This window comes from Oncorhynchus masou, chromosome 2, assembly GCF_036934945.1.
Source record: "Oncorhynchus masou masou isolate Uvic2021 chromosome 2, UVic_Omas_1.1, whole genome shotgun sequence".
Lineage (NCBI taxonomy): Eukaryota > Metazoa > Chordata > Actinopteri > Salmoniformes > Salmonidae > Oncorhynchus > Oncorhynchus masou.
The window spans coordinates 40,899,757-40,911,775 of NC_088213.1; the positions used below are offsets into that span (position 1 = coordinate 40,899,757).

The window sequence follows — 12,019 nt, forward strand, 5'->3', positions numbered from 1 at the left end:
ATCAATAATAATCCTCCCGCCCTCTCCCTCTCCGGTTGGTTAGCTCTGCTCACTTCCACACCTTCCACTGACTTCAGCGTGACAAGACACAGGTCCAGCCCAACAGGTGCCGTGTATGTGTGTGTGAGAGAGAGTGTGTGTAGTGTGCGCAGTGTGTTTGGTTACCTGGGCATCTGTACGAAGAGTGACTTGTTTGACCCAACTTGATCACTCATGAGTGTCGCACAGAGGGTATCAAATCTGTTTCGCTCACCGCACAGAACAGTGATTGTGTGTGTAGGTGTCTGTGTCTGTGTAGGTGTCGGTGTGCGTGGGGGGGGGGGGGGGGGGTGTTATTCTCTGCTGTCCTTAATCCTCCATCCTCATTTGTCTAATTAAACAGAGCCTGCCTAAGTTCCCTAGCCGTTTGTTCCTCACCCCTCCTTCTCCTCTCCTCCCTCCGCTGCTCCCTTCCAATGAGCCAGCCAAAAGCCCCGGCACCATGGCAGAGAGAAAGAGAGGGACAAGAATAGAGAGATAGGTGGACAGAGAGAGCGCATCTCCACTCCTGTTTTGTACTTGTGGTACGGTTCACTCACCATCCGTCATTTTTCAAATGACTGTGATTTCTCTGCTTCATTTCATCCAGTATTCTCTGGGCACAGCGAGACAAGCCCTCACTCCCTCCTTCCTTCCCCTTCTCAGTGGAAACAACACACACAGCCGTTGTCCTGTCAGCACCAGTCCAGGGTAATCGATCTCGTCTGCTTATTATGCCTGACACCACTAGCTTTACCCCACACTAACCACATATAGATGTACCTTTAAAAACCACAGGGGACTGTAGATTACTCTATATGGTCTACTGATTTACTAACTGTGCAGAACAACAACTCCCTTGATCCAAATTGCACAGAAACCAACGGTATGGAACTCTACCGTTAAGGTCAATATTCATCTCTAATACAGCTGAATTCTAATTCCATAGGGGATAAGGAATGAGGGGAAAGATAAGTTATTGCATACTAGGGCCTTATATAAATAGCCAGAGGGGTGAGGAGACTAAGGTGAGATGTTCAGATGGAGCACTGGTTCTCTGAGGACCAGACAGCACACAGACAGCACATGCATTGCTGCACAAACAGTATGAACTACCCCCCCCCACACAATCAATCAAGTATGCACATACACACAGTCAATCAAGTACGCACAATCAAACACGTATGAACACACACACACACACACACACACACACACACACACACACACACACACACACACACACACACACACACACACACACACACACACACACACACACACACACACACACACACACACACACACACACACACACACACACACGGCAGACAGAGCCCGCATTAATATTCTGTTGGTTGATTCACTAGCTCCAGCTGGAGATGTGGAGATGGAGACCGCCTGGGTCCTGGGGATCGATACACATCCAAAGCAGCCAGGCAGAGCAGCCAGGCAGAGCAGCCAGGCAGAGCAGCCAGGCAGAGCAGCCAGGCAGAGCAGCCAGGCAGAGCAGCCAGGCAGAGCAGCCAGGCAGAGCAGCCAGGCAGAGCAGCCAGGGATCATCTGACAGGACCAGCCAGCCAGCCAGGCCTTTTAAATCCCCTATGTCCCTTAGCCTCAGCATCACAGACCCAGGCCTCCACAGAACCACCGTAAACAGAGACACCGCAGCGCACCGAGGCTAATCGGCTACTGCCATACATGATAGTATGACGGGAGCTGCCTGTCCAGCACTATGACCAAGGCTCAATACCATAACGAGATGGCAGAGCTGGGTCTGAGTTACGTACGCAGGTTCACCAATCAGAACTTGAAGGCCTGTGACACAGTGGTAAGAGCACTATCTGTTGACCACAGCGTAGTGTAGTGTGTAGTGTGCATCCTAGCCCCTGAACCTTCACTTTATTTCCCCCGTCCCCTCTACTCCCTCGTTTCCATTGACCCAGATATTCATTCCATTACCCATTACGCACTTGCCGCTATTCGCCGCATTTGCTGCTATTGTTCAGCCATTTTAACCTCTCCCTCCACAGTATGTCTTTTCCATAGCCCTTTCCTTCCACATCCATTCATATATTTAACTTCCCATCCCTCAGTCACCTCTTTTCCCACTCTTTTAGTGCTGAAGAGTGAATGAAGAGCGTGGGGCCCCAGTAGAGAGAGCAGACAGTCCGCGCATCATCGCTCATTTCTGTCAGTCCACCTGCCTTCTCCCCATGCCCCTAGAATAAATACACTTTAAATCACCCTGCACACACTGGCTTTGTCCCGCACTTTATTACTGTCAAATAAGGAGTCCTGGGAATAACCCAGCCAGGGCTGAACCAGCCACTCTCCATACTGTACAGTATATCTAACCTATACTCCGAGCATCTCCCTCAGTCAGTGTGCACACAGCTCTGGACTTTCCCTCTCCTTCTCATTGGCTCAGCCTCCAGGAGGGCAGGTGTTGGGGTCTTTTTCCTCAGGTCAGCCTGTTAGATGACCTTCTCAGGGAGAGGTGTCTGATGCACACACAGCTGCTCTCAAGCCCACAGAGCAGAGCTCCAGCACAGGGGTCAAGAGGACAATCCTAAACCGCTGCATGTTGACACACCCGTTGGGTGTTGAATCCCAAATCTGGGCTTTAAGTGAATCCAAGTTGTCTTTAAATAGCCTTGACCACAACCCGGAGGCTCAACATCCACACAGAATACAAGCATGAATGGGAGAAAGGGAATTCTCCCCCCCCCCCCTTGAAGATTACTCTCTGCAAAGAGAACTATCTGGACTTCTATTCTTCCTCATTCACTCCAGTTAGACATGTATTATTCTAGGTTTACCTCGCCATTTCCCTCTCCTCTGTCAAGGTTTGAGTATTTTCAATGTTTCCAAACCCTTGAGAGAAGTTTACCTTTAACACAAGAAATAAGAGATTTTTTTAATCTCACGGTTTGGTGTCTGAGAGTCCTGCAAAATTGAATGGCGGTTGGGGATTATTGAACAATAAACAAACTGTTTGGAAAGACGGAGGGCTTTCTGACTGTGGTTCTTTTGATTGTACTCCTTGTGGACTGATTGATCTATTCTCTTGCCCCTATAAACGGGGTCCTGTCACAGAGAGGGAGGAGTGAGGGAAGAGTGTTCTTCTCAAAATGACGATTGTATTGTTGCATTTTCCTTTAGTGGATGATTCAAACAGAACAGGATGTAGCTAGATACTCAAATAGATTCTCTGCTTTTTAGGCCTTGCTGTCCTATTCATCGTTGATACCCAGACACACACAGACGATGGATAAAGTAAAAAATAAAAAATGGTGAACAGAACCAAGGCTTTTTAAGAGATGGAATTACTCACTGAGGAAATCTTGCAAATGCTTGAATCCATTTCTCAGCTTTCTGAAAATAACGTCTGTCCTCTAAGCCATTTTGCAATTTTGTCTTTGAAATGGCCTTGTCACCTCCTCGAGACAGCAGGGGAGACGTTAGGCCTAATTCAACTCATCTGTCCTGTTCAGGCAACAAAATTACCTCCCCGAGTCATGCTTTAGCTGGCCTGCTCTTCACTGGCACCAGTCACACCTCGGACCGGACCAACATTGACAGGTCCAAAACACTTCATTATCAAAAGTGTAACGCTGGTTGTCTATCAGTTCAGTTCTCAGGTGTTGAACAATGAGACTGAATGGGCCATGGTTTAATGTCTAGTCTGCCTTGTTCAGGCTGAACTAGGTTGGGTGTAAAGACCACTTCACAGTGCAGGTGTGTACTTACAATTCAGCCATTTTAACCAATTTTCAGGTTAAATAGCTCAGTCTGACATTGATTGTTACTCTGGCTGGCTAAGTGATTTTGCTACATGCGACAATACAAGCCACCACATTCCATAAGTCCTACGGTATAGTTTTGTATTGAGGAATGCGGCTAGCTTCATTAGAGAAATTCTGTCATTGTGTTGAAGCCTTTCTGATGAAGGGGACCTGACTGAGTGACCCAGAACGTGGCAATTCCACCTCTGCCTCCAAGCCACCCAGTCACACAGACGTAGACACAGAACCTTTCCTACAGATCTTTGTTAAGAACTCTATTCTTTCTCCCTCCTCTTCACTGAGCCCTTGAAATATAATCTCGGACGTATAGCTCGGTTCTTTTTCATCAAATCACTTTTATTTTCCCCTAAGGCAGGAGGCTCTTCTCCTCCTCCCTTTCAACCTCCTAACAAAGAGCGCAGCAACAAAGCCCGCCGTTTCTTAGCAAGCAAACCAATAGCCCTCTACCCATCACGCCTTTCTCTAGCAGGAAACGCGCTGTGTCAACATTATCAGGCCGGGCGGTGAGATAACCTCCGGTGAGATGGGCAACAGGGCGATTGTCTGGGCAAACACAGAAGCCAGGCTTCAATTAAACCCCTGGGGCTACAGCCCTGAAAAGGCCTCTCACCCACACACACACACTGACCAACACCACACCACAGCCCCGTCACTCAGACCTGCTACCGCAGCACAGATATTATGACCTCCAAGTAGAGGGGAAGTCTGTATTCAACCCCATTCCCAATACAACAGCTGTCATGGCTGACGGCCCACCCAATCTGCACTATTGCCAGAAAGCCTGTACAAGATGGCTGGCCGACTGTCAACTGTACACAGTATCTGTCCATGTTGGACTTACCCGAGGCGTTCTTCAGGTAGCCGTTGGAGTCCACAGTAGTGTAGCTAACGTACGGTCCAGGCTGGTTCACACCAAACGTCTGCAAGATCAAAACACACACACGCACGCACACGCACGCACACGCACACACACACACACACCATTAGAAACGAACACTCATATTAGTGGATCCATTATCCCTGAAACGACTGATCTCCCACCATTTAATTCTCAACACAGACGCCAAAGTCTTAACACAGACATCTGTCCCCTTCCATGACTCGCCTCAGGAGGTTTTGGCTGTGTGTACAGAGCGTGCGCGAACCCTCCTTGACCTTTCTGAAGCCAATGGGGATCTGGGCGCAAACCCCGGCAGCTCTAAGAAGCTAGAGCTGTCCTCTGGGTGAAATAAAGCACAGGTTCCAGCAGACTGAGAACAGGCTACAGTGAGCCTGACATCACAGCCAGCTCCATCACATCCTCTGCATTATGCAGTCCTCCCCACTGCTCCTGGTAATCCCTCAAAATGCTAATGAACGGCACAATGTGGCGAATCGGAGATTAATTTTTAAACGGTTCGGAAAAGTAAATTAGGCCTATGCTATGTAGCTTTCTCTGTGTCTTCAAGGGAGGACTGGGGAAAGTTTAGGCCTGGACAGAGTGATCGTACATGAAGTTAGGTCGCCTTCTGATTTAGAGCCTATTGTCATCTTCTGGGTGGGTTACCATAGATACCAGTCACCGATGCAGTACCACCTCGGAGCAGATTTCTGAAAGGTCCTTCTCATTGAGGTAGCCATTTACAGATATGTACTGAATTATTATTATTATTTTTTAAACGACAACCGATTTTATTCTCAAATTGTTGCACTCCAAAGCCACATAAACGCTAGACTTCATGATACACAAGTTGCCACTAAAACAGCTTGGGATGAAATCCACTGCCCTAACAAACTGCAGTGTAGCCCTGGACTGAGTCAAGTCTGCTTGGTAAAGGATTTTCACAATTCTTGACCCACCCAACCGTTTCTCCGGGTTTCCTATCTGAGAGAGCACTGACCTCTGTGGACTTCATCAGCTCTACAGTGTACTGTGTACGGTTGGGAATTGCCAGGGACCTCACGATATGATATTATCGCGATACTTTGGTGCCGATAAGAAACACGGAGTGGACAAAACATGAGGAACACCCACTCTTTGTATGACATAGACTGACCAGGTGAATCCAGGTGAAAGCTATGATCCCTTATTGATGTCATCTGTTAAATCCACTTCAATCAGTGTAGATGAAAGGGAAGGAGACAGGTTAAAGAAGGATTTTTAAACCTTGAGACATGGATTGTGCATTTGTGCTATTACGAGGGTGAATGGGCAAGACAAAAGATTTAAGTGCCTTTGAACAGTGTATGGTAGTAGGTGCCAGATTTGAGTGCGTCAAGAATTGCAACGCTGTTGGTTTTTTTCACACTCAACAGTTCAAAGGTACTTAAATCAATGCTCAACAGTTTCCTGTGTATATCAAGAATGTTCCATCACCCAAAGAACCAATCCAACCAACTTGCCACATCTGTGGGAGGCAGCTTCCCTGTGGAAGGCTTTCGACACCTTGTAGAGTCCATGTCCCAATGAATTGAGGCTGTTCTGAGGGAAACAAGGGGTGCAACTAATTATTAGGAAGGTGTTCCTAATTTTTTGTACACTCAGTGCATGTATTGCGATTCACACGATTCCCACAATTCCATATGTATTGCGATTGACACGATTCCCACAGTTCCATATGTATTGCGATTCACACAATTCCATATGTATTGCGATTCACACGGTTCCATATGAATTGCAATTCTCACGATTCTATATGTATTTCGATTCGATACTGTGATTTTTTTGCTATTGGATGTTCAAACGTATTGCTCATCATATGTCTGCTGCAGAGAGACAGAATATAGTTTTGATCAGTCATGGAAGTGTTGAAAACCATTTGGCTCCCTATTTAAAACGAAGTTGGAAAACAAGTTAGGAAGGAAACATACTGGAGTTTTGGTTCAAGTACAGCTAACGAGTGCAAAAATAATATTGCAATATTGTCAAAACGACACATCGTCAAAAAATCATATCCGATTTTTCCCACCCACCACTAGTACTGTGGGGAGACGGTTCTCTCAGCATGCCGCGGGGTGGGGCTCTGAGGAGCAGTATATGACGGAGTGGTCATATGGAGGCTGTATGATCTCTTCATTATGGGCCGATGACGCCTAATGAAGAGAGCTTTCTGTCTGCCTCGGTTTTAACAGCCTAATGAAACGCTATGGCAGGCTGCTAGAGAATGCAGCCGGGCTCCCACACCGACAGACCCTCCCACACCGACAGACCCTCCCACACCGACAGACCCTCCCACACCGACAGACCCTCCAACACCGACAGACCCTCCCACACAGTACAGTATTATACATTGCATGTAGGCCTATAGCTTCATCAGACTGAACAGTTGTACAGTACTGGGATTGGAAATTGAACAAAGGTTCTGTGGAAACTAAAGGGAGGTGGATAGTGATAGACAACGAGACAATAGGCGGGAAGACAGATGGACAGATGGAGAGAAGAGGGTTAGAGTGATGGATGTGAGGGGCTTAAGGAGGAGGAGAGTGGAGAAAACAGCCCAAAGCTCCAGACCATGGGCTCCATCAATCACCCGGCTGAGTCAGGCAATGGTGGGGTGAGTGTGAGCGGACACACAGTGGAGAGGCAAACAACCCAAACAAACACGGCGACAGGACCAGCACCAAGCCTGTCTGTCACTAGCTCTGGGGACATTTCCATTTTTAGTCATTTAGCAGACGCTTTTACAGGACCAAGATGGCCAGTTACAAGATAAGCCTTTTCACTCTCTCAAAAATGATTCTAGAATTTGTATTTTTTTTCATTTCAATATCTCCACGGCGATCTTTTTTTCATTGCGTTACAATGCACACGCAATACACAGAGACACTAGTCTTCTTACCTTGACGTTTCCCGGGCAGTCGTTAGAACAGAGTCCACTGAGCACTGAGGTGGAGAAAAGGAAGACTGATTAGCAAGCAACATGGATTGTATTTGTCCTACACAATCCCATACAGTGTGGGAGTTGTCTGTGACTAACAACACGGCTCGATGAGTTAGACACTGTACGGTTAACGTCAGTTAGGAAAGCCAAGGCTACATTTTTCAAACAGAAATTTGCATTCTGTAGCAGTAATTACCCAAAAGTTTTGGGACACTGTAAAGTCCATGGAGAATAAGAGCACCTCCTCCCAGCTATCCACAGCACGAGGCTAGGAAACACTGTCGCCACCGATAAATCTACGATAATCGAGAAATTCAATAAGCATTTATCTACGGCTGGCAATGCTTTACACCTGGCTACCCCTACCCCGGCCAACAGCTCTGCACCTCCCGCAGTAACTTGCCCAAGCCCACCCCCCATTTGTCCTTCACCCAAATGCAGATAGCTGATGTTCTGAAAGAGCTGCAAAATCTGGATCCCTAAAAATCAGCCCGGCTTGACAATCTGGACCCTCTCTTTCTAAAGTTATCCGCCAAAATTTTTGCAACCCCTATTGCTAGCCTATTCAACCTCTATTTCGTATCGTCTGAGATCCCCAAAGATTGGAAAGCTGCCCCGGTCATCCCCCTCTTCAAAAGGGGGAAACGCTCTAGACCCAAACTGTAAAAGACCTATATCCATCCTGCCCTGCCTTTCTAAAGTCTTCGAAAGCCAAGTTAACAAATAGATAACCAACCATTTCGAATCCCACCGTACCTTCTCCACTATGCAATCTGGTTTCCGAGGTGCACCTCAGATACGCTCAAGGTCCTAAACGATATCATAACCACCATCGATAAAAGACAGTACTGTGCAGCCGTATTCATCGACCTGGCCAAGGCTTTCGACTCTGTTAATCACCACATTCTTATCGGCAGACTCAATAGCCTTGGTTTCTCAAATGACTGCCTCGCCTGGTTCAGCAACTACTTCTCAGACAGAGTTCAGTGTGTCAAATCGGAGGGTCTGTTGTCCGGACCTCTGGCAGTCTCTATGGGGGTACCACAGGGTTCAATTCTCGGGCCGAGTCCTTTCTCTGTATATATCAATGTCGTCGCTCTTGCTGCTGGTGATTCTCTGATCCATCTCTATGCAGACAACAACATTCTGTGTACATCTGGCCCTTCTTTGGACACTGTGTTAACAAACCTCCAAATGAGCTTCAATGCCATACAACACTCCTTCCGTGGCCTCCAACTGCTCTTAAATGCTAGTAAAACTAAATGCATGCTCTTCAAACAATTGCTGCCCGCACCCTCCCGCCCATCTAGCATCACCACTCCGGATGATTCTGACTTAGAATATGTGGACAACTACAATGGTTCCTCCTTTAAAAGTTGCGAGCTTACACCGCGGGACTAAGAGGTACCCAGCGTCATGGCTTCATTGCTCCAGACCACCACAAGGGGGAGGTAGAGCACTCATTATGCATTTGGGACTCTCTGCACACATAGACAACAGCCACCCTCGAAGCATTGTTACCCATCGCTCCACAAAAGCAGAGCAAGGGGAACAGCTAATTTCAGGTCTCAGAGTGAGTGATGTCACCGATTGAAACGCGCACCCCACCGATTGAAATGCGCACCCCACAAACTAGCTAGCCATTTCACACCGGTTACACCCAACTTGAAGAAAATAGACAGACATGCCTATATTTCCCCCCATGGGAAACAATGGGAAGACCGCATAGTTCCAATATTATTTTTGTTGTTGACATTTTGTCGTTTACATTTGAACTATAAAGCAACGTGAGCAGGTCTCATTGCCAACAATAGAGAAGCAGGCATTGTGACGTTGAACAATAAGCTGGGAATAGAACGTTCGGAAGGCAAGTTGGTGCCACGGTGCTCAATAGAACTAATAGGAGCTGGCAGGGTGAAAAATGCACGAAAATAAGGCCTGTTTTTTCACGATTACTTCAAAACAACGGCCTTACCAGCTCTGTTAGGGCAAGTAAAATGGTCAGAGTGGTGTCATTTGTGTCTGGAAGTAGCTAGCCAATGTTAGCTTGGGTGTTTGACTGCCGTTGTAAGGCCAGAATGCTCAAATCAACCCTACTTCTCGACCCGAATGTCCAGTGTGCACTCCGAGAGGGAAACGGTCTGAATTTACAAAACGGACAATTTCTCTCTGAATGGAAACACCAAAATATGAATCAAATTAATTAAGCCACATTTCTTAAAATCAATCCCATATACTATGTTATTACAAAAAAGGTTTTAAATGGTAATGCCAATACGGAATACTATCAAATGCTTCTCAAACATGCCCTCTGGTGGTAAAATTAGCAATAACTTGCAGTAACAGAAGAAATAGCTGAGAATTAAATGACGTGCCACAGAATGCTGCAGCAGCACGCAGGGTGTGCCGCAGTATGACAACTTTTAAAGGAGGAATCATTGTACAAATACCTTGGTGTATGGTTAGACTGTAAACTCTCCTTCCAGACTCAAATTAAGCATCTCAAAGCCAAAATTAAATCTAGAGTCGGCTTCCTATATCGCAACAAAGCCTCCGTCACCCATGCTGCCAAACATACCCTCGTAAAACTGACTATCCTACCGATCCTTGACTTTGGCAATGTCATTTACAAAATAGCCTCCAACACTCTACTTGGATGTAGTCTATCACAGTGCCATCCGTTTTGTCACCAAAGCCCCATATACTACCCACCACTGCGACCTGTATGCTCTTGTTGGCTGGCCCTCGCTACATATTCGCTGCAAAAACCCACCGGCTCCAGATCATCCATAAGTTTTTGCTAGGTAAAGCCCCGCCTTATCTCAGCTCACTGGTCACCATAGCAACACCCACCCGTTGCACGCACTCCAGCAGGTATATTTCACTTTGGCTGCCTTTCCTTCCAGTTCTCTGCTGCCAATGACTGGAACAAATTGCAAAAATCACTGAAGCTGGAGACTTATATCTCCTTCTCTAACTTTAAGCATCAGCTGTCAGAGCAGCTTACCGATCATTGCACCTGTACACAGCCCATCTGTAAATAGCATACCCAACTACCCCATTCCATATTTATTATAATTTTTTGCTCTTTGCACCCCAGTATCACTATTTGCACATCATTATCTACACATCTATCACTCCAGTGTTATGCCAAATTGTAATTATTTTGCCACTAAGGCCTACTTATTGCCTTACCTCCCTAATCTTACTACATTTGCACACACTGTACATATATTTTTCTATTGTGTTATTGACTGTTTATCCCATGCGTAACTCTGCGTTGTTGTTTCTGTCACACTGCTTTGCTTTATCTTGGCCAAGTCGCAGTTGTAAATGAGAACTTGTTCTCAACTGGCCTACCTGTTTAAATAAAAAAAGATTAAATATATATATATATTTTTTTAAATAAAATTGCACTGTAAATAAAAGAGGAAAAAATACCAAGAGAAGAAAAAAAACAAAATGGTAGTAAAATAAACACAGAGAATAAATGAGCTCAATAATAAGCTGCAGGGGGAAGTGTATTTGGGTATTTGTGTGCATATGGAGCAGCAAGGAAAAAAAATCCTGAATTCTTAAATCAGCAATAAGAGGAATTAATATATTAGCATACTAATTGGCTGGCGCTTGTAATTTGCACATTGAAGTTGAGCTGCTGAATACTTCTTTAATTAGGATCTACCATCATGCATCCTGTACTGCTGCTGCACACTGACTGGACTCCTTAATGCAGATAAACAAACAACCCCACTCAAAAGTAAACACATGAAAGTCAATCGTCTTTAGTGCCGCTACTAGGCTTAGTCCCAGAAACCGACCATCACTGTTGGACCGTGTAGCCGTACCGTATGGAACTGAAGGACGTGTTTCGTGTTATCCAATTGGTAGTTACATTCTTGTCACATCGCTGCAACTCCAGTACGGACTTGAGACAGGCGAAGGCAGAGAGCCGTGCGTCCTCCGAAGCGCGATCCTGCCAAGCCACACTGCTTCTTGACACACTGCTCACTGAACCCGGAAGCCAACCGCACCAAGGTGTCAGAGGAAACACCGTACGCCAGGCAACAGTGTTAGCATGCATGCTCCCGGCCCGCCACAGGAGTCGCTAGAGCGCGATGGTACAAGGACAGCCCTGTCGGCCAAACCCTCCCCTAACCCGGACGACGCTGGGCCAAATGTGTGTCGCCTCATGGGTCTCCCGGTCACGGCCGGCTGCAACACAGCCCGGGATCAAACCCGGATCTGTAGTGACGCCAAGCACTGCAAAGCCTTAGACCGCTGCGCCACTCGGGAGTCCCTGAGATGAGGCCCTTTGACCTCCACGTGGAGCAA

General features: G+C 46.6%; 1 protein-coding gene across 2 annotated transcripts in view; it reads right to left on the reverse strand.

Moving 5' to 3' along the window:
• The window catches only part of LOC135504927 (T-cell immunomodulatory protein-like), a 139,724-nt gene that overhangs the window by 19,468 nt on the left and 108,237 nt on the right, over positions 1-12,019 (reverse strand). Inside the window, exons 13-14 of one of the 2 annotated variants that reach the window (XM_064923868.1) lie at positions 7,646-7,689; positions 4,669-4,747 (exon numbers count right to left, since the gene is read on the reverse strand). The exons of the other annotated variant lie outside the window; for it this stretch is intronic. Of the exons in view, the coding sequence (XP_064779940.1) occupies positions 4,669-4,747; positions 7,646-7,689 (123 nt within the window). The remainder of the gene's footprint in view (positions 1-4,668; positions 4,748-7,645; positions 7,690-12,019) is intronic. 2 annotated transcript variants of the gene reach the window in all.